The following is a 19,363-nucleotide window of genomic DNA, read 5'->3' on the forward strand; positions in this document are numbered from 1 at the left end:
AGCCTCACTGGCTTGTGTACCCAGCTTTGGCTCTGGCCGTAATACCCAGGGGAGAGGCTGAAGGAGCCGAGCCATTATTGCAGGGATCTGTAGTTATCTGGGACACACTCTGAGTCCCGAAAAACCCTATATACATAACAAAAGATATCCTAACCAATGGTCAGAAGCGTAGGGACCGGTGTCCATCGTGGCTCGTATGCTAATTGCAGGTCTCGTGGAATCAGGGATCACAATGACTATGAAAAAGCAGTGTGCAACAGTGACAGTGTGGAAAAAAACCCAAACAACAGAACAAAAGATGGCTGCCCCCTATTTCTAGTGTCAAAATCCATGTGTAAGGGAATAAATAATTAAAAAAAAGGAACATCTGGAAAAAAATATATAGATGATGGGGTGATGGCTCCACTGATAAATTGTCCCTGCCATGCAAATATGAGGACCTGAGTTTCGATCTCCAGAGGGCATGTCAAAATGCCAGGATGGCAGGACACTCCTGTAACCCCAGTGCTGGGGGTGGGAGCCTAGGCAGGCTGATCCCTGAAGCTCATTGGCCAGTTAGCCTAGTCCAAGCTATGAGCTTCAGGTTGAGTGGCAGACCCGATCACAAAAAAAAAAAAAAAAAAAAAAAAAAGGGAGAGAGAGATCAAGGATAGACCTGCTGTCAATCTCTGGCCACAGTATTCACACCCATGAGACACCTCTACATTGACTAGTACATACGTCAGTACACCTTGCATGTGGGTGTGTGTGCGAGCGTGCGCGCTCGCACACTGTGGGAGCCCATTCTGGGGTTCCTCGTGGCTTTACCCAGCAGGTCCGAATAGAGGATGATCAGGACCACGGGCCTGAGTGCAGGTGTCTGAGATGGCCTGCACTTGGCTGTGCTGGAGGAGGAGGTCTTTTGCTTCACCCCCTTGGCGTCTCTATAAAAACCCTGGACCAGAGACAGTTGGGGCCCGTTGGAATAGGTTCCAGGCCCTCTCGAGGCTATCCTTTATTTTCTGTTTATCTCCGCAAGATTCTCCGCTATAAATCCTTCTATCTAATATTTCCTGCTGCTCGCACTCAAGAAAACTCTGGGAAGCTGTGGGGGTGGTGGGTAAACGCCCCACAGCACACACACTATGTAGATAATACAAAGAGTGTAAAAACCACAGAGGTCCACCTAGAACATTTGTCATGGGGGTGCATGGCTATCATTTCCGGCGTCACCGGTCGGTTTCAAAGTGGGATGTGCGCTGGGCTCTCCTGACATGACGAAGCCAATGTGATACTTAGACTCTCTCTCTTCACTGTTTTTACCCCTACGGACCCAGCAAGGTTAGTGCGAACAGAGTCAGTCCCCTGTGACATCAACAACCCTGTCCGGAAGCCAGCGCGATACTCAGATCTGCACATAAGCCAGACGCTCCCCAAAACCAACAAAATCAACAAGGTAAGGTGCGGCTTTTACGGGGTTAGCGGTGGGGGCAGATGGTGGTGGGTGAGAAGGAGGGGAGGATTGAGCCGGGGCATGGCACTCACACTCATAGGTTCTGGGTGTGCAGTAAAGCTTTCAGGGCTGAGGGGACCACCCCATGATCTGTTGAAGACATAGTCAGAGCAGAACGCATGCCGTTTAGAAATGGCCCGTGGAGCTGAGAACCAGATGAGTGTGGGGAGGATAGGGCACTGGGATGGGAGGAAGCAGCAAAGAGGAGTTACTGTGGTACTTCAGCCCCTGGCTGCTCTGGCAGGGATGCCTCCCCATCTGCCAGAGCAGCTGTGTCCATGGTGGCGGGCTTTCTGAACATCTGCCGAACTCAGGGATGGTGATCTTCTGGTGGGGACTTGGATGGATGGGTGGATGTCATTGGGAGCTCTGAGCAACAGTTGGATCGGTTTCCCCCCCCTCTAGAGGATGGCCAACAGGTGGCCCTCCGTACATCTTTCTCTCTGGCATGATCACTCCAGGTTGGCTTTGGTCTGTTGATGGACTGTGCTGACATTGTCCCAGGGACAATTCCAACCCCACAGTGTAAACCAAGTTCTCATATGCCAGGAGGTGGTTTCTCGGGCTCCACAAAGCCTCCGTGTATTACGGTGAAGATGGATAAAGCGTGGTGTCGACTCAGAGATGGGGGAGGGCACAGATGGGTGTGCAAATGAGCACCTTGACCTCCGAAGGCAAAGTGTGGCCTTGCTTCCCTGCATCGGGCGTTGAGAAGACGCCTTTCCCTATCCACCCTCCTCCCAATAGCCAGAGTGGGTCTTAATGAATGTCACTCAAAGGCTGCCACTCTGTCTAAAACCACCTACTAGTTTTCTGTGGGTTTCTGGAAGCAGATCTAATTTGTATTTATTTATGTACATATTTTCCTATATTTCTCTCTGTGTCTCTGTCTCTGTCTCTGTGTGTGTGTGTGTGTGTGTGTGTATGCACACATTTTGCATATCTGTGGGCACTTGTGTGAGGGTGCATGTGCACATGTGTGATGAGTATGCACGTGGAGGTCCGAGGTAAATGTCAAGAACTTCCTTGATGGCTTTTGTACCTTGCTCATTGAAGAAGGGCCACTTAATCAAACGTAGAGCTTGATGCTAGGGCTACTATTGCTGGCCAGTTTGCCCTAGTGATCCCCCCCCCCCACCCCCGCTGCCACCCCCCCCCCCACGCCTCTGTCCTTTGAGGATGAGATTACAGATAGGCTCCACTGATAACCCAGCACTTACATACAGGTTCTGAGGATCCAAACTCTGGTCCTCTGACGTGTACAGCAAGCGCTCTAACCACTGAACCATCCCCCAGTCCAAATGTTTTTTTTTATTTTCTTTTTTCCTGAGACAGGGTCATACTGTGTGGCTCAGGTTGGCCATGAACTTGAGATCCTCCTGCCTCAGCCTCTTGAGTGCCAAGATTGCAGGCGTGTGCCATCCCATCCAGCTTCAGACACGTTGTTTCGAGCAGGCTCAAGGGCTGTGTTTTCATTTGGTTCCCACCCTCTGTGTCTGACCTCCCACGGTCCCCTCCAAAGCCTAGTCTACTTCCACTTGCCCTGTGGCTATTGGCCGTCATTTTTTTTATTGCTAATTCTTGGTGCAGTCACTTTCTGGCTCCTTGTCACATCATCCCAGCGTTTGAAAGAACCTGTGACCTGGGGTCAGGGCAAACTGGCAGCGAGCCCTATTGGCTGTGAAACTGTGGGCAAGTAACTTAACCTCTCTGACCTGAAGTTTCCCTCTATATAAAATGGACAGGCTCCAGCTGTCTACTGCTACACAATGGACCATCCCCAAATTAGCGGTATACAGTAACCACACTTTTATTATGCTTGTAGCCTTCAGCGCACCATGGGGTGGATGCTTTTGCCTTTGCCTTAGAATATCCAGAGACTCTATTGGGAAAACCCCTCCACCTGGTGGCTAGTAACATCTAGACATCAAGTTCAGCCCACTCCTTGTTTTTGTGGGACTCGGGCCACACCCACACTGTGGGTTGCTACTTTCCCGCTGGGGTGAGAGCAAGGCTGATGAGTCCCAGGAAGTCTGAAAAGCCTGAAATATTCACCATCACGTGTTTTACTGTTTTATAGCCCTTCTTCACTCTCATGTCTGGTGCCTGGGTTGGGAGGAGTCTGTTCCTGGCAGAGAAGTCAGCCAGGATGGCAGCCGGGAGGCTCTTCTTCCCTCAGTATGGCCACCTCATGGCGTCTGTTTCTTACATGATGGCTCGTGAGACCTCAGCAGTGCCGTTCCCACTGTTCTTTACGAAGGGGGCACCTGCATGTTGCAGGGCTTGAGGTCAGGCAAGGCAGATGCCAGCTGTCATCGGGAAGGGGTTTGGGGTCCCCGCTTTCTGATGCTCACAGTGGCTGTTAAGAGCGCCAACTTGGGAGAGCTGTCCCCGAGGTGAGATTAAATAACCGGCATCTGAAAATGCTCTGTGTGCTTCCCGGTGCCTAATAGATATCCGGGGAATCCTAACAAGCATTGCCTTTGATCTTGGGGCTTCGTGCAAAATGTCAAGTCCGGGGCCATTTCCTTTGGTTGTTTCTAGAAGTCTCAGGGCTGGAAGTCTCAGTGGACGAGAACTTGGCTAGTTCTGCCTTTCATCTGTGGTACTGCAGGGAGGAGGGAGGGAAGGAGGAAGGACTGAAGGGAGGACAGAGGAAAGGAAAGAAGGTGCCGTGTTCTTCCAGAAGTGACTGTGCATATCTTAGGACCCATCTTTTTCCTCGGTGACATCATCAGGGGCCAGGAGCTCAAAGCCACTCCGAGACCTTTCTGTCTGGCTTAACCAGCGCTGGAGCCTCTGGATGTCAGACGGGACAAAGACACGGGTCAGATGGATGAGCCACAGTGACACTGTTCTGCGTGTCTGCCAGCAGGGCCACTTAGGAAGGGACAGAAATTGGCCTCTATGCAGTCAGCGGCTTCGCCACAGAGGTGGACAGGCTCTTCCATCGGGCTGGGTTATTTTTCGCCCTGTTTTTGTCTTCACTGGCTTTGTGCAGATTCTCATCATCAGTCAGTGATGTGGTTTGGGGACTGATTTCTCAGCCAATTTACTCTGAAGAGTTCCTCCTCTCTGGTTCATAGAGACCCTGCTTCCTCACCTGGCAGGCGGGCAGAAGGTGAATTTTGGAGGCAGAAGGCTTGGGTTTGTGGCACGGCTCCTTAACTTGCTGCGTTGCCGTGATCAGGCCGGTTCAAAGTGCATTTGCCTTAGTTTCTCCCCCTGTAAAATGGGCCAGGTGATAGGAGGGGTTGTTGAGAGGATTGGATGTGTGGTGTGTGTAAAGCATTTGGTCCAGCACAAGGTGCTCAGGGATGAAGGAGGGGGAGGAGGGGGAGGAGGAAGAGTAGGAGAAGTAGGGGAGGACGGGGAAGAGGAGGGGGAAACAGTAATGTAATGAACAGAGGAGGGAGGGGAGAAGGAAGGAGAAGGTAGAGGAAGAAGAAACAGAGAAGAAAGATGAGGGAAAATGGGAACGAGACAGGAATAAAAGATGAGAAAGAGCAGAAGAAGAAAGAAGAGGAAGTGATGGACGGAGAAGGAGGAAATGGAGAAGATAAAGACAGACAGGATACAGAGAGAAGCCGGACAAGCGAAGTCAATAGTGTCTGCCAGCTCCTTCGGGGACCAGCCTCTAGCCCTCGTCCCCTACGTCAGGGCATCCAAACAGGCATCTGCAGTGGCAGCAGAGGCCGTGCATCTTCCTGCTGTGAGCCCGGGGTCGGGAGATGCTGCATGCTGGCTTGTTGCAGTTGCGAGGAGCAGAGCCCTACCTACCCAGCTCCGCAAAGTGAGCTGCTGGAAGGATATAGCCAAGAGGCCACAGCGATCACTCTCAAGGAGCTGGGCTCTCTGAAAGTAGACCTGGAGCATGGCCTCGAGTCAGGTGGGTTCCCTGACCCGAGTGACACCAGGAATTTGTTGTTAAAGCTTTATTTTATAATTGTGTTGAGGTAGGTGTGTGCACATGAAGTGCAGATGCCCAAGGAAGCCAGAAGAGGGCGCTGGATTCCTTGGAGCTGGAGCTACAGCTGTTGTGAGTCTTATGATGTGGGTGCTAGGACTTGAACTTGGGTCCCCCGGAAGAGCAGTATGCACACTTTACATCTCTCTAGCCTTAGACCCTGTCATTCTAAAGATAATATGAAAAGGTGAAGTAGTTAGAATAACCAAAAGGTTTATATATATATATATATATATATATATATATATATATATATATATATATATATGAACAAACTGAAAACAGAATAAATTCTACCCAATTTCCAAACTGAGTGAATAGCTACAGAAATCAAAACCAAAAGCAATATCCAGAGGACAAGCAGGCTCAGGAGAGGACTCTCACTATGAACCAACAGGACACACCATTATCACATGCTTGAATAAGAAATCATGGCACACCAAGCCCTGGCTAGGACACAGAGAAAGCTGCTCACTGTGGAGTATGGATACAAAACAGTGCAGCCACTCTAGAGAACCACATACGTTCACACCAGCCTCTTCATAAATATCCACAGTAGCTTTGTCCTCACACACCGAAAGTATCCTGACCAGGAAGCAACTTAGATGGCCCCCACTGGACAATAATTCACAAAGTGTGGTACATCCATACAGTAGAGTATTACTCAGCCCTGCTGAAGCTGTCATATTCTCAAGCTCAGAAGGGGGACCCACTGCCTCTTCCAGCTTCCAGTGGCTTCTGCACTCCTTGACTGCTGGTGACATCACCTCAGTCTCTGCAGCTGTCTTCACCTGCTCTTCTTTCTCTGTATCTCCCCTTTCCTGTCTCTCAGGAGGATCTTCGTCCTTAGAGTCAGGACCCAATCCTGTCTCTAGATCTTTGTTACATCTGAAACAACTGACTTTTATTCTAACTGGGATTGGATTCTAACCTTCTGGGTGACGTCTTGCGGGAGGGCACATTCAACCCGCTGGCCTGCTTTCTTAAGTCCATCCAGCAAGGGCATTCCGTACATGCACTTAAGGACACCATCTTTGCCCTCGCCTTGAAGCTGGTCTGAGGGCAAGACAGGCAATGCAGGTCCCAGCTGCATGCCGGGGGAAGATGCTGGAGGCTCCCGCCCACACTCGCTGGTGCCGTCAAGCTGTTGATTCTTTAATAAACACTTGGGAGGAGACGTGTCAGAGAAGGGACAGTTCTCTGGGCACCTCGGCATGGGGCCCTCCAGATCAAAGAGGCACGGAGTGTGTGGCTGGCACCTCCGCAGATTTCATTAAGTGGCAACCTTTCCTGCCTGGAGTTCCAGCAGCAAGCGGGAATGTGACTCCAGAAACTTCCCTCCACAGCTCTGGGCAGCCTTTACATTGTCTTGCTCAGGTGTTCTGTCTGTGTGCGTGTGCATGTGTTGGGCTGTGTGCACCTGTGGAGGCCACAGGTTGACTTCAAGTGTCTTCCTGTGTCACTTCATATCTATTATTATTATTAATTATTATTATTATTATTTTAGATAGGGTCTCTCACTGAACTAGGCTAGACTCTGGAAGGCTCTAACAATTGCAGAAGGGGCAGCCATGGCTGAGGAGGCTGGCTTGGGGAGCCCCTTCCTGCCTAGCCCATCCCGGTCTGCTGTGTCTCTGCGACCCCACCCGTCCCTGACACCTGCCCTGTCTTTCTTTCCGCAGGACCACATCCCTGTCCCTTACCAGCCAGACTCCAGCAGCAACCCCTCGTCCACGACGTCCTCCACGCCCTCCTCACCAGCACCCCCCCTCCCTCCCAGTGCCACGCCGCCTTCTCCCCTGCACCCTTCCCCACAGTGCACGAGACAGAAAAAGAACTTCAACCTGCCAGGTACCTCTGTGCTGGGGAAGACAGGCGGATACCAGAGGGGAAGAGGTGAGGGAGGAGGGCATTGGGTCACTGCCAAAGCCAACCAGCACGGGACCAGCCCTTGCTTGAAAGCAATGAGTTGACGATCAGAGAGAGTCAAGGGCGGTGTTTGGATGTGTGCTTGCAAACATGGGGCAATTGTCCTATGATATCACATTTCCGCTTTAGAGGAATTTTTAAGAGTCATTGCCTCTGCTTGACAAATGAGGAAACTAAGGCACAGGGACTGCTAGAGACGTGTCTTTGGTTTGGTCACGAGCTGATGTCTTTACCTAGCTCAGTCACAAGGCAGAGCCACCTGCTCTGGAGTTGGCCGTTGTCTGGTGAGACAACCTGGTTGAGGCTGGTGGCAGGGTGCTGTGCTGAGGATCTCAGGGCCGCACACCTGAGCAGGGTTACATCACAAGTCCCAGCCTGGGTGCCAGACATGGCTCAGAATGGACAGCGTGAGGTTCTGGATTCCAGATCCACGCCTGTCTATCCTGCCCTTGCTGTGTGACCTGATTCTGCCGCCTCGGTCTGTGAGAGAGTCGTGAAAGAGCCACTTGTGACAGGGATCATTCTCTGCCTTCCAGTGGACCAGACCTAAGACTCTTGCTGCCTCCCCCAGGGCCCAGCCAAGCCTGTAGCTCCCAAGAAGGCTGTACCAGTCAGATCTCCATCACTATGGCACCTGAGCAAGGGCTGGCGAGGTGGGAAAAGAAAAAATCCTGCTGTTCAATTCCCCAAATTCACGTTTAAAAAAAAAAATCCTCGTGTAGTGCACATTCTTGGAGTCCCAACACTGGGGATCTGAAGGCAGGTGGATCTTGTGGACTCAGTGGCAGCCAGCCCAGCCAGAGTGTTAGGTCTAGGTAAAGTGACAAGCCCTGTCTCATCAAATAAGGTAGACAGAACTTGAGGAATGACACCTAAGGTTGGCTTCTGGCTTCCACATATATGTGCACGTACCAAATACACACACACACACACACACACACACACACACACACACACACACACACACACAGTTCTATTGGATTTGCTTTCTGAGGAAGTTAGTCTGTCAGTTGAAATTTTCCATGGAATCAGCAATGTCACTTAAAGGAATTTCTAGTCAGACACTCGACACAAGGACACCGGGATCTGTGTGTTAGGACATTAGTCTTTGCGACAGCGAAGCATTGAAATCATGTTAAGTGCCCATCCAGAGAAGGGCCGAGTGCACTGGACCTGTGCGCCATTTGAGGGGACTCAGTACTCGGCAGAGATTTCCCAGAATGCCAAGACGCTCATCCTGGGTTTTAAGTGGAAAGAAGAACCGATGTGCAAAATAATCGGTATACGACCATTCCGTTTCTTGGGATCATTTTCATGCATTCATGCATTGCATGTGTAAAACCTGCCAGGACTTACTTCTCAGCTGTTGCTGATGAGCAGAGAGGTTTCAACTTTGTTTGCAGTGCTGGGGATAGAACCTAGGGCCTTGTGTGTGGGGCAAGCACTGTATGACCAAGTGTCGCCCCCTTGCCCATGTGTGTAGTTCATAAGGAAAGCCTAAGAGTGGTTTGTAGCAGGAATCTTAAAGAGCCTTATTAATAAAACAAACCCGGAGCCAAGTATTGGGGTGCACACTGGAAGATCAGAGAACCAGAACAAACCACAGCTACCTCACCTTGCCGGATCCTCAGCTGATCCTGTTTCCTCAGATTGGAGGCCTCTGAGTCCTCATCCAGAATGGGTCTCAGCTGAACTGCTGCTAGAAGCCTGAAAGCCTAACCAGCCAAATGCTTCTCGTTTCTGGTCTCCACGCTTTATATACCTTTCTGTTTTTGCCATCACTCCCTGGGGTTAAAGACTCACTTCTTGGGATTAAAGGCGTGAGTCACCATGCCTGGCTGTTTCCAATGTGGTGGCCTTGAACTCACAGAGATCCAGAGGGATTTCTACCTCTGGAATGCTAGGATTAAAGGTGTGAGTGCCACCATTTTCTGGCCTCTGTATCTAGTGGCTGTTCTGTCTCTGACCCCAGATAAGTTATTAGGGTGCACAATATTTTGGGGAACACAATACCACCACAGTAGTTCCTCCCTGAGTGGCTGCACCATTTGACGGCCTCAGCACATGAACACTCAGGAATTTCTTTTCTAGACAAGGTCCCCGCAACAGTCACTGTCCCCCTGCCTCTGCCTCTGGAGTGCTGGGGTTGTTGGGATGTGTGCTACCACGCCTGGCTGACTGAGGGCTTCCATCTCACCTACTTTCTGTCATGTATGTAATGGGGGCTGCGTGTGAGTCAGTGATTGCAAACGATGGGACGTGAAGCTGAAATGGAAAATAAAATACAGTCTCCCAGAAACGCAGTCAGGGCTTCCCCTGCCCCAGCTGAATCTCCCCGGGTGACAGGCATCTGGCTCTCTGTCACACTTTGGATGCTGAGCTCCTGGAGATGAGGAACAGAGCTTGGAGCCTGGCTGGCCATACGATGTTGAGGTCTCGAGGCTACACTAACGCTCGGATGTAGCTATGTTGCTAGAATTGATTCATCAGGAGTGTCCAGGGGATTTAACTTCCCTGGTGACTTCGGAGCACACGGGAAGGAGACGTCAGCAAACCAAGTGTGATGTGTGCTGACCCGGTGTTGGTGACCGCATCCTGCCCACTGGGTTGGCCACTGTTTCCAGCCTTTCCTGATCCTCCCTGCTCTGCGGAGAAGCCTGTGGGGGAGCGGCAGTGAGTGGCTCTGAGCAGATGGATCCGGTTTCAGACCCCGGCTTTGTTTTGAGTGGCTGTGTGGTCCCCACAGCAAGTGACATGAAGGGACTTCTGGGTAGAACCTCCAGATATTGCCTTTCTTTGGACCCATCGTAGTACACACACACACACACACACACACACACACACACACACACACACACACACTTATATGCACTCATGCACTTACATTTACACGCACACCACACATACATGCACACAAACTTATGCACTTATGTGCACATACACACTCATTCACTTACACATGTGCATATACACATGCATTACACACATGCACATAAACACTCATTTACTTACACACATGCACACACAAATGCACTATGTACACACACTCATGCCCTTACACACATGTACATACACACTCATTCACTTACACACATGCACACACATGCACTTACACACATACACACTCATACACTTTCACACATACACACATGCGTTTATGCACATACTCATGCACTTACACACATGCACACCACCCCAGGAAATAGAATGTTGTGGTGCCTTTAAAATGAAGGAACAAAGGGTAGAGTCTGTCTGGTGGATACAGCAAGATTTCCTTTTTATTTCTCCTTTGGTTTCGTATGTTCCTGCCATGGATGGATGGTGTAGTCGCCCCATCACCCTCCAGTGTCCCCATCTATTTTCCTCCGAATCATTTCTTCCCACCGTGTCCTCTAGTGTCACTGTCCTCCAGCAAACACCCGCAGGCGTCAGTTCTCAGGGGAAGAGGGGCCTCACGGGCGTCTCCTCTGTCTGTGGGGACAGTCGGGGCCTGGTCTTGTGCAAGTGTCCACTGCTGCTGTGTGTTCATGGTTGCTGTGGCAACGTCATATCTGGATGGCAACATTTTATCAAACTCTTCTCCACCCTTCTGGTTCTGTAGTTCTTCCTGCCCTTTCTTCTGTGGTGTTCTCTGGGCAGTGTGTGTGTGTGTGTGTGTGTGTGTTTGTGTGTGTGTGTATAGTGTGTGTATGGTATATGTGGTGTGTGTGTATAGTGGTGTGTGTGCTTGTGTGTGTAGTGTGTGTGGTATATGTGGTGTGTGTGTATGTGTGTGTGTGGTGTGTGTGTTTGTGTGTGTATAGTAGTGTGTATGTAGTGTGTGTGTATGTGTGATGTGTGTATGTGTGTGAGTGCGGCGTTTGTGTACATGTGTGGTGTGTATGGGGTATGTGTGGGGTGTGTGTGTAGTGGTGTGTGTGTTGTATGTGTGTGGTATATGTGGTGTGTGTGTATGTGTGTGTTGTATGTGCATGTGTGTGGTGTGTGTGTTGTACATGCATGTGTGTGGGGTGTGTGTTTGTGTGATGTGTGTGCATGTGTGTGTTAGTGTGTGTGTGGTATATGTGGTGTGTGTGTATGTGTGTGTGGTATGTGCATGTGTGGGGGTACACATGTACATGCATGTGTGTGGTGTATGTGTGTGTCTGTGTGATGTGTGCACATGTGTGTGTGTGTGTGTGCACACGTGGCACAGGTTGTATGGAAGTCCCACCCCCACCAGTCATCTACTGTCAGCTCCTGGACCAGCCTGAGTCTGTATGAACCGTGACGTCACCCTCCAGGGGCCGGCAGGATTTCTAAGATCCCCCTCGGTCTCGGGCAAGGCCTCCTCTCTTCCGAACCCTGCTCCTCATCGCCATGTGATCGTGGAGATGTATTCGCTTGCTCACTGTCTGTCCCCTCCATACGCCAACACCATAAGGGCAGGAAACCTGACCACGTCATTCCTTTTGTGCCCAAGGCCAGTGAATATGAGTACCTATGGGATAGGAGTGTTTGCTGAATGAATGAATGAATGAATGAATGAATGAATGACTTAAATCCTACACACTTCCCAGGACTCTAGTTCCTCTTCTTCACATTGTCTTCTTGACCTTCAGAGGGCAGCTGTCCTTAAGAAGCACCTATTGAGCACCTACTGTGTACCAGACACTTCCTGTAGAACCGTGAACCGCCTGACATAGCTCTGTCATACCAGAGTCCTGCTGCCGCCGTGACAAATGATCCCAGACTGAACAGCTTCAGACAGCACAAAGGCGTCTGAGGTTTCTGAGGTTAGAAGCCCAGACAGAGCAGGTTTGACGGGGGAGAAAACTCCGTGGCCCAGCGAGCCCAGGTTGTCCTGGAGGCCGTGGGGGAAGGAACCATTTCCTTGCTTTTTCCCAACTTCCATGTTCGCCTCCCTTCATTGTTCTACCCGGGCCTCTGTCATCCCCTGTGCACTGGGTGGCTTTGTGTGTCAACTTGACACAAGCTGGAGTCATCAGAGGAAGGAGCCTCAGCTGAGGAAATGCCTCCTTGAGATCCAGGTGTAAGGCATTTTCTCATTTAGTGATCAATCGGGGAGGGCCCAGGCTGAGCAAGCCATGGGGAGCAAGCCAGTCAGCAGCACCCCTCCATGGCCTCTGCATCAGCTCCTGCCTCCAGGTTCCTGCCCTGCTGGAGTTCCTGTCCTGACTTCCTTTGATGATGAACAGTGATGGGGAGGCATGAGCCGAATCAACCCTTTCCTCCCCGAGTTGCTTTGGTCATGGTGTTTCATCATCACCATAGCAATAGTAACCCTGACCGACACAACCTGTTTTCATTGACTCTCTTTGACCTTTGACTTCTTACAGTGGCCTTTATAATCACATTGGGCTCATCCACATAGCTCAGGATAGCCCCTGTGTCAAGAGCCCATTTAAACCCATCTGTAAAGAATCTTTGCCATCTAAGCCCACGTAGTCACACTTCTCCAAGATTAGGACATGAGCAACGTTTATTATAAATAAAAACCAAGTTCTTGCTATGTACTCCAGGCCAGTCTTGAACATGTGGTCCTCCGTTTCTTGAAAGAACTTGACCATCATCCCACCTTGATGACTGGTTAAGAGTCCCTCACTGGCCAGGCAGTGGGGGCATAGGACTTGGATCCCAGCACTCAGGAGGCAGAGGCAGGCGGATCTCTGTGAGTTCGAGGCCAGCCTGGTCTACAGAGTGAGATCCAGGACAGCCAGGTCTACACATAGAGAAACACTGTCTCGAAAAACAGAGAGAGAGAGAGAGAGAGAGAGAGAGAGAGAGAGAGAGAGAGAGAGAGAGAGAGAGAGTCAGTCCTGCTCTGTAGTTAGAGTGTGGTGGTGGTAGTGGGGTGTGTGGTGAGATCATCTGGGCCCTCTGAGGTGCAGTAGTTTTCCATTTTATAATTTTAGCCTTTTGTTGACAAAACGGCTTTGTGTAAGATTTGTACAGGCCTGTGTAACCAACAAGGCTCCTGGACTCGAGAGCTGCCTTTGATTTAGACAGCTGTACTTTGTGACCCGGAACAAATTGTCTCCCGGTCTGTACACCTGTGATCCAGAATCAAAATAACCCCACTGGCGTTCCAAGGCTATCCCAGACCAGGAATTGGGCTAAGCCAAGAGCTTCCACTCTTGCGTCCTCAATAAAGAGCGGTGACTTTAGTCTGTCCTCAGCATGTTTCCCACCTACCTGTGTGGGGACTTGGGGCTCCCGAGGTGCTAGGATTTACTTTCTGTCCTAAAGGAGCTTATTAATTGACTCCAGCCTCAAGGGGAGTGTTTACATCCCCCCACGAAACAGTTTAGCACCTGAAGTTGTCTGTCTGTCTCTTGGTTCTAAATCACTCTTGTCTGTTAGTTAAAAGAGCTGGGAGTCCATTTTTCACCACTTACTAATGCATTCACCCCACAGATCTAGGGCTCCTGGGGCCTCATGAATATCACAGTCCAAGGATGCTCATGTCCTTGTGGAACATGCACGCCATCTCCACATATTCTTCCACACGCTAAACTATGGGAAACCAGCCCCCACATTTACTTACCCCAGGGACTCTAGAGGAGAGAGGGATAAGAAGAGATTTAGATAGAAATAAAGAGGAGAGAGAAACAGATAGAAACACAGGGTAGCCTCAGGTGGGCCTGGATCCTTATCCACCGGCCCAGAACTTTAATCAAAAGGGCTTTTTATAGCAATGCCAAGAGGCGAGGCAAAAGACCTCCCCCTTTGCTAGATACAGCCAAGTGTAGATCCTTCCAAACACCTGGTACCCAGGCCCATGGTCCAATCATCTTCTTATGCAGGCCTGCTGGGTAAAGCCACTAGGAAGCCTTGGTGGGCTCCAACACTAAACCACCTCTAGGTGACACACAACACCGAGCTCTGGGTGAAAGCTGTATGGTTTTCACGTGTTGCGTAGGGCCTCACAGCCAGAAGAAAATATACCATGGTTGGCACACGTATCATTCGTTAGAGACTTTTCCATCCTGGATCAGTTGTATCTGCACAATGAAGAACCAAGGCCCCAGCTGTCTCCACTCAGAACCCATTGCACACTTCTGAGGAGTGATGGTCCCCGTATCATGTACCCGGAACTAGTATTGTCCCTGTTTTGTCTGTGGACGATGAGACATGGAAAGGTTGGTTTGAAATTTACCAGGGATGTAAGCAGAGCCAACACTCAGCGCCGCAGGATGGGCTTTTCTAGACTCTAGGCCCAGACCTGGGTCCTCCCAGGGAGGAGTCAAGTGGCAGTTAGCAGTCCTCGTCTCTGGAGGCGGTCACGTTGCTTCTGGTGCCAGATTCTGCAGTAGCTTGTATGTGACCCCATCTCTGCCAACCACCATGCTTATTGTGGGGGTGGGGATGGGCATGGGGGTGTAAACTGTCTGACCTACCCACACTCCATGCACCGTACCCCAAAGAAACAAATGGGCAAATTAGAAACCTTGGCCTTTGGTGAGTGGACCAGAGTGGTCAACTAAGTTGTCAAGAGCATCAGCAAGTGAGGTTCAGGAACCATCTTTTGTATAATTATTCTTGCTAAACATAGAGATTAATCCAAGCTTATGGTAAGCGGGGAAAGGCCTGCTCTCTGAAAGGGCAAAAGAGAAGAGAGAAGGGTGTCCACACCCCGATCTCCAAGCCTGTGACTAATGTGGAAAAAGGGTTATGGCAGCTGGGGTCAAATCGCAGATTTTGAGGGGTGCAGATGACCCTGGATTAGTCTAAATTTGATCACATAAGGGGCGGGCGAGAAGGCCAGCAGGAAGTGATGTCAGAACAGCTGAGACGGGAGAGAATTGCTGGGGAGCCGAGGAGCGCTCCGGTTGGACTCTCTGCCGCCCACACTTGCTGGGGAAGAGAAACCACCTGCCCGAAAGACTTGTTGGGACTCTCCAGGGAGTCCAAGCCACACACCTTGTCCGTGGCTCTTTAAGACTTATTTTCCTGTTCCAGTCTGTAGAGCAGTGGTTCTGAACCTTCCTGACGCTGCCACCCTTTAATAGAATTCCTCTTGGGGTGGGGTGGGGGACCCCCCCCCCAACCGTAACATCATTTCATCGCTACTTCATCACTGTGATTTTGTGATTGTTACAAATGGTAACGTAAACATCCGTTGTGCAGGATAGCTGATAGGCAGCCCCCACAGGAGCTGCAACCCACAGGCTGAGAATCACTGCTGTGAAGGGAATCTGTTCGTGCTATTGGGAGTCATTACGTTTATTGTCGCTTGATAACAGTGCAAAGGAAATAGTCCAATGTGAAGGTCGATGCTGAAAATTTGTGTAAAGGATCTGTAAAAGCAGAGAGTATTTGGGATTATAGCTTCGTGGTGGTGGTGGTGGTGATGTGTGTGTGAGTGTGTTTCACTGTGCCTCTGAGAGGACCTGGCCTGGCATTAGGGAGTGTGAGATGTCAAGTGGTTGGGTCTCACATGTTCCTATTCCCTTATAATTCGGGGTGTCTGCTGAAGCGTGGACCCTCTGGGGGTGGACAGAGGACGCCTGTGCAGTGACAGTCGGGATGAGGCTTGGTGCCCACCTAGACAGCACTCGGGTGGCACTCACGCTGGTGTTCTCTGTCTTTTGCAAGCTCCCCACTACTACAAATACAAGCAGCAGTTCATCTTCCCAGGTGAGTGTCCTGGGAACTGGCCCTCTGAGCAGCAGGGATTGCTGGGGCTGGTGGAGAGAGGTCAAGAGCAGAGAGGAGACTAGTGGGGTCTCCACACTCCAGGATAACATCTGGACAAGGAAGAGGAGAAGGTAAGGGTGGGAGATGCCAAGGGCACCAAGGGACCCAAGGATATACCCAAGCATGGCGGAGGCCCAGAGGGTCAGCAGGCCAAAGGGACCTGAGCTGGACAGATGTGAACTGAGTGATCCCCTTGACCCAAAGGGGACCCAGGGGTGAGGAGGATTCAGGGATGGTCAGTGGATGCTTAGGCATCCTGTCCAGCCCCCTTGGCAGTGATGATGTGTATGCAGGATCCCTAGAATGCTGGTCCATCTCAGTGGGCAAGGCAGGGGGAAAGGAAGCTGGAGAACATTGGAATCCATAACACGGGGGAGGGTTGCTGGCTGCTGTGTCTGTTGGGGGGGTGAGGGTCATGGGTTCTAGGTTTGAACACTGAGTATCCGCCCTCTGCCTCTCAGATGTGGTGCCTGTACCGGAGACGCCCACCCGGGCACCTCAAGTCATCCTGCATCCTGTCACCTCGAATACAATGTAAGTGACTTCATCCCCCTACCCCAGGCTTGGGTACCTTCAGCCTTCCTGGTTCCTCTGCTGTCACTTTGTCTCAACCCTGGAGGAGATGAGTAGGGGACAGAAAGACACAGGACATGGCTCAATAGAGAGAGGGGGGCTGGCACCCCAAGCTGAGAGAGAAGTGATAGAAGGCAGTGTTGGTCCCCACAAGCCAGCTCTCCCCGAGGCTCTGGTCCTCCGTAGCAACTACAGTTTCTAGAGGTCACACCATTTTCTCACAGGGCCCTCCTCATGATTCCAGACAGCTGTCCCAGGCAACAGCTGGACTTTCGTTTATACCACGGTCTCCCTTTTTGAAAAATGTCCTTTGGGGCTGGAGAGATGGCTCAGAGGTTAAGAACACTGGCTGTTCTTCCAGAGGTCCTGGGTTCAATTCCTAGCACAGCTCACAACCATCCGTAATGAGATCTGGCTCCCTCTCTTCTGGCCTGCAGGGATACATGCAAACAGAACACTATACATAATAAATAAATAAATCTTAAAAAAAAAAAAAAAAGTATCCTTTAAGCCAAGCCTGGTGGCACCTGCCTGTCATCCCAGATGCTTAGGAGGTCAAAGCAAAAGAATTACAAGTTCAAAGCCAGCTGGGGCAACTCCATAAGGCCAGGTCTCAAAATCTAAACATCTAAAAAGGGCTGAGGATGTACTTTGGTTGTGAGGCTCTAGGTTAAATCCCTAGTCCTGAGGAGAAAGGGGGAGGGGAGGACAGGGTGAAAGAAAGGGAAACAAAAGATAAAGGAAAGACAGTGTTTACCTGGAATCAACAAACTCTAGCCTGTCAGACGAAATCCCATCTGTCACTTGTCTTTATAAGTAAAGTTTTATTGAAACACTGCCATGCTCGTGTGTATACCAGGCCATGACTGGCTGCCTCCTCAGTACAGCAGGAGGGTTGAGAGGTGATAAAGAAGCATATGGCTCCCCAAAGCCAAAAAAAAAAAAAAAAAAATAATAATAATAATAATAATAATAATAATAATACTGACTCTCTGGGCCCTTGCGGAGAGAGCCTGCTAGCCTCTTATTTATACCACCGCGAAATGAACAGAAGCTGATTTGGGAGAATTTAGACTGTTCTGTTCTGTGAATAAGGGAAGAGAAATTCGCCCCTTGGAATTTCATGCTGCTAGAACATTCTACGGGCTTTCTCATCCTGTTCCTGTATTGTGATTCATGACAGAGGCGGTTACAATCCTACAATCCGTGCACTCCTGTTGTATCTTTAATACGGTGTCGCTGATTTTTCCCATGCGATTCTGGGCTCTTCATAGGCCGTGTCTTACTGACTATAGAATGTCATACTGATGTGGGGTTCAGATCTCCTCCCTCCATGCCCCCCGCAGTAAACAACATGGCCACAACTGTCTTGGTGTACGCATCCCCTGGATGGCCCACTGCTTAGACAAGCAGAGAAGTCACCCTCCTTCCCTTTGGTGCCTGTGCCCCAAGTCTGGGCCACGCTGGGATGTGACGGGTTTCACAGCTCTCATTTCTGCCCGCGTGCCTTTTCTTCTTGCCTCCCTAATGGCTCCATCCCACTTGACCCGCATCGGGACTCTGTGAAGCGCCGGACGTGGTGCATCTCTAAAATCAAAGGAGCAGTGTCTTGCCGGCGGGTGCTTTGCTGACCTAGATCTCTGGGTCAGTTCTCCGCGGCTCACAAACCAGCTCCACGCTTTGTACAAGATGAACTCCGAGTTATTAATGTTGGCTAGAGCTGCCGTGTCGGGGCGGGGAGCTGCTTGTGATCTGTGTAAATGTGTGAGGAGTAATGGAAGGCTGCGGCCGGAAGTCACTGAACAGCCCCCGGCTGCTGGAGGACCACCTTGAAGCAGAAAGGAGCGGGCTGCCCTGGGGGACTGGCAAGGAGAGGGAAGCCTGTGTTGTCCTGAGTTCTTCCATGTCCCCACTTCCTACGGCAGCACCATAAATAATTGATTGACACATGTCACACACAGTGACCCTCCCTCTCCTCTTTAGCTCTTGAATGGTGGTAGATGGACTCAGTCTGCAGGGCCCTTAGCTCCCTGAGATCTGAGGGGTGGGAGAGGGAAACTCCTCCCACAATAGGGTGGGTAGGGGAGTTGCTAAACTTCCATCGGAGAAATAGAAAGAGGACAGGTTTTCCTGGTGGTGGCTTTGCCCTGAGTTTTGTGTGCAGTCTGGTAGCCAAGCTGCTCTGCCCCCACTGCGCTCCATAAACACACATCCCTGAGTGTCGAAAGCTTCCTCCAAACACCCCTGTGGACGTTGACTGTACCCCACATCCCCATCACAGAACTATGCATTTGATAGTGTCCTCACATTCTGAATACACAGCCAACTATACCATCAACACACAGCACATCCCTAACACCCTTAGTGTGTCCACAAACTCAGACAAGCCCTAACACACATCCCGTCGACCCTTGCATTGCTCACACATAGACCCCATTTCTCCCCAGCACCCATGCTCAGACTACAGCCGCAGCTTTTGAGCTCAGTACACATGACACACACTCACACCTGTTTATTCCCACCCCACCCAGCAAAGTTCTTGTTTACATATCTCGAGTCCATGAGATTGGCCAAGTTCAACTCCAACACCATTGTCTTAGTCACCGCTCTGTTGCCGTGAAGAGACACCGTGGCCAAGGCCATGTCTTATAAAAGGAAAGCATTGAATCGGGGGCTTCCTTACGGTTTCCGAGGGTCAGTTG

At 50.6% G+C, this 19,363-nt stretch overlaps 1 protein-coding gene across 2 annotated transcripts in view; it reads left to right on the forward strand.

Moving 5' to 3' along the window:
- Positions 1–19,363, forward strand: part of Ksr2 (kinase suppressor of ras 2) — a 382,435-nt gene that overhangs the window by 289,323 nt on the left and 73,749 nt on the right. Inside the window, exons 9-12 of one of the 2 annotated variants that reach the window (XM_015997400.3) lie at positions 1,317–1,435; positions 7,142–7,310; positions 15,987–16,028; positions 16,550–16,622. In XM_015997400.3, the coding sequence (XP_015852886.1) occupies positions 1,317–1,435; positions 7,142–7,310; positions 15,987–16,028; positions 16,550–16,622 (403 nt within the window). Of the gene's footprint in view, positions 1–1,309; positions 1,436–7,141; positions 7,311–15,986; positions 16,029–16,549; positions 16,623–19,363 lie in introns of both variants that reach the window. The other variant, XM_076561093.1, reaches the window with a different exon arrangement.

This window comes from Peromyscus maniculatus, chromosome 23 (assembly GCF_049852395.1).
Source record: "Peromyscus maniculatus bairdii isolate BWxNUB_F1_BW_parent chromosome 23, HU_Pman_BW_mat_3.1, whole genome shotgun sequence".
Lineage (NCBI taxonomy): Eukaryota > Metazoa > Chordata > Mammalia > Rodentia > Cricetidae > Peromyscus > Peromyscus maniculatus.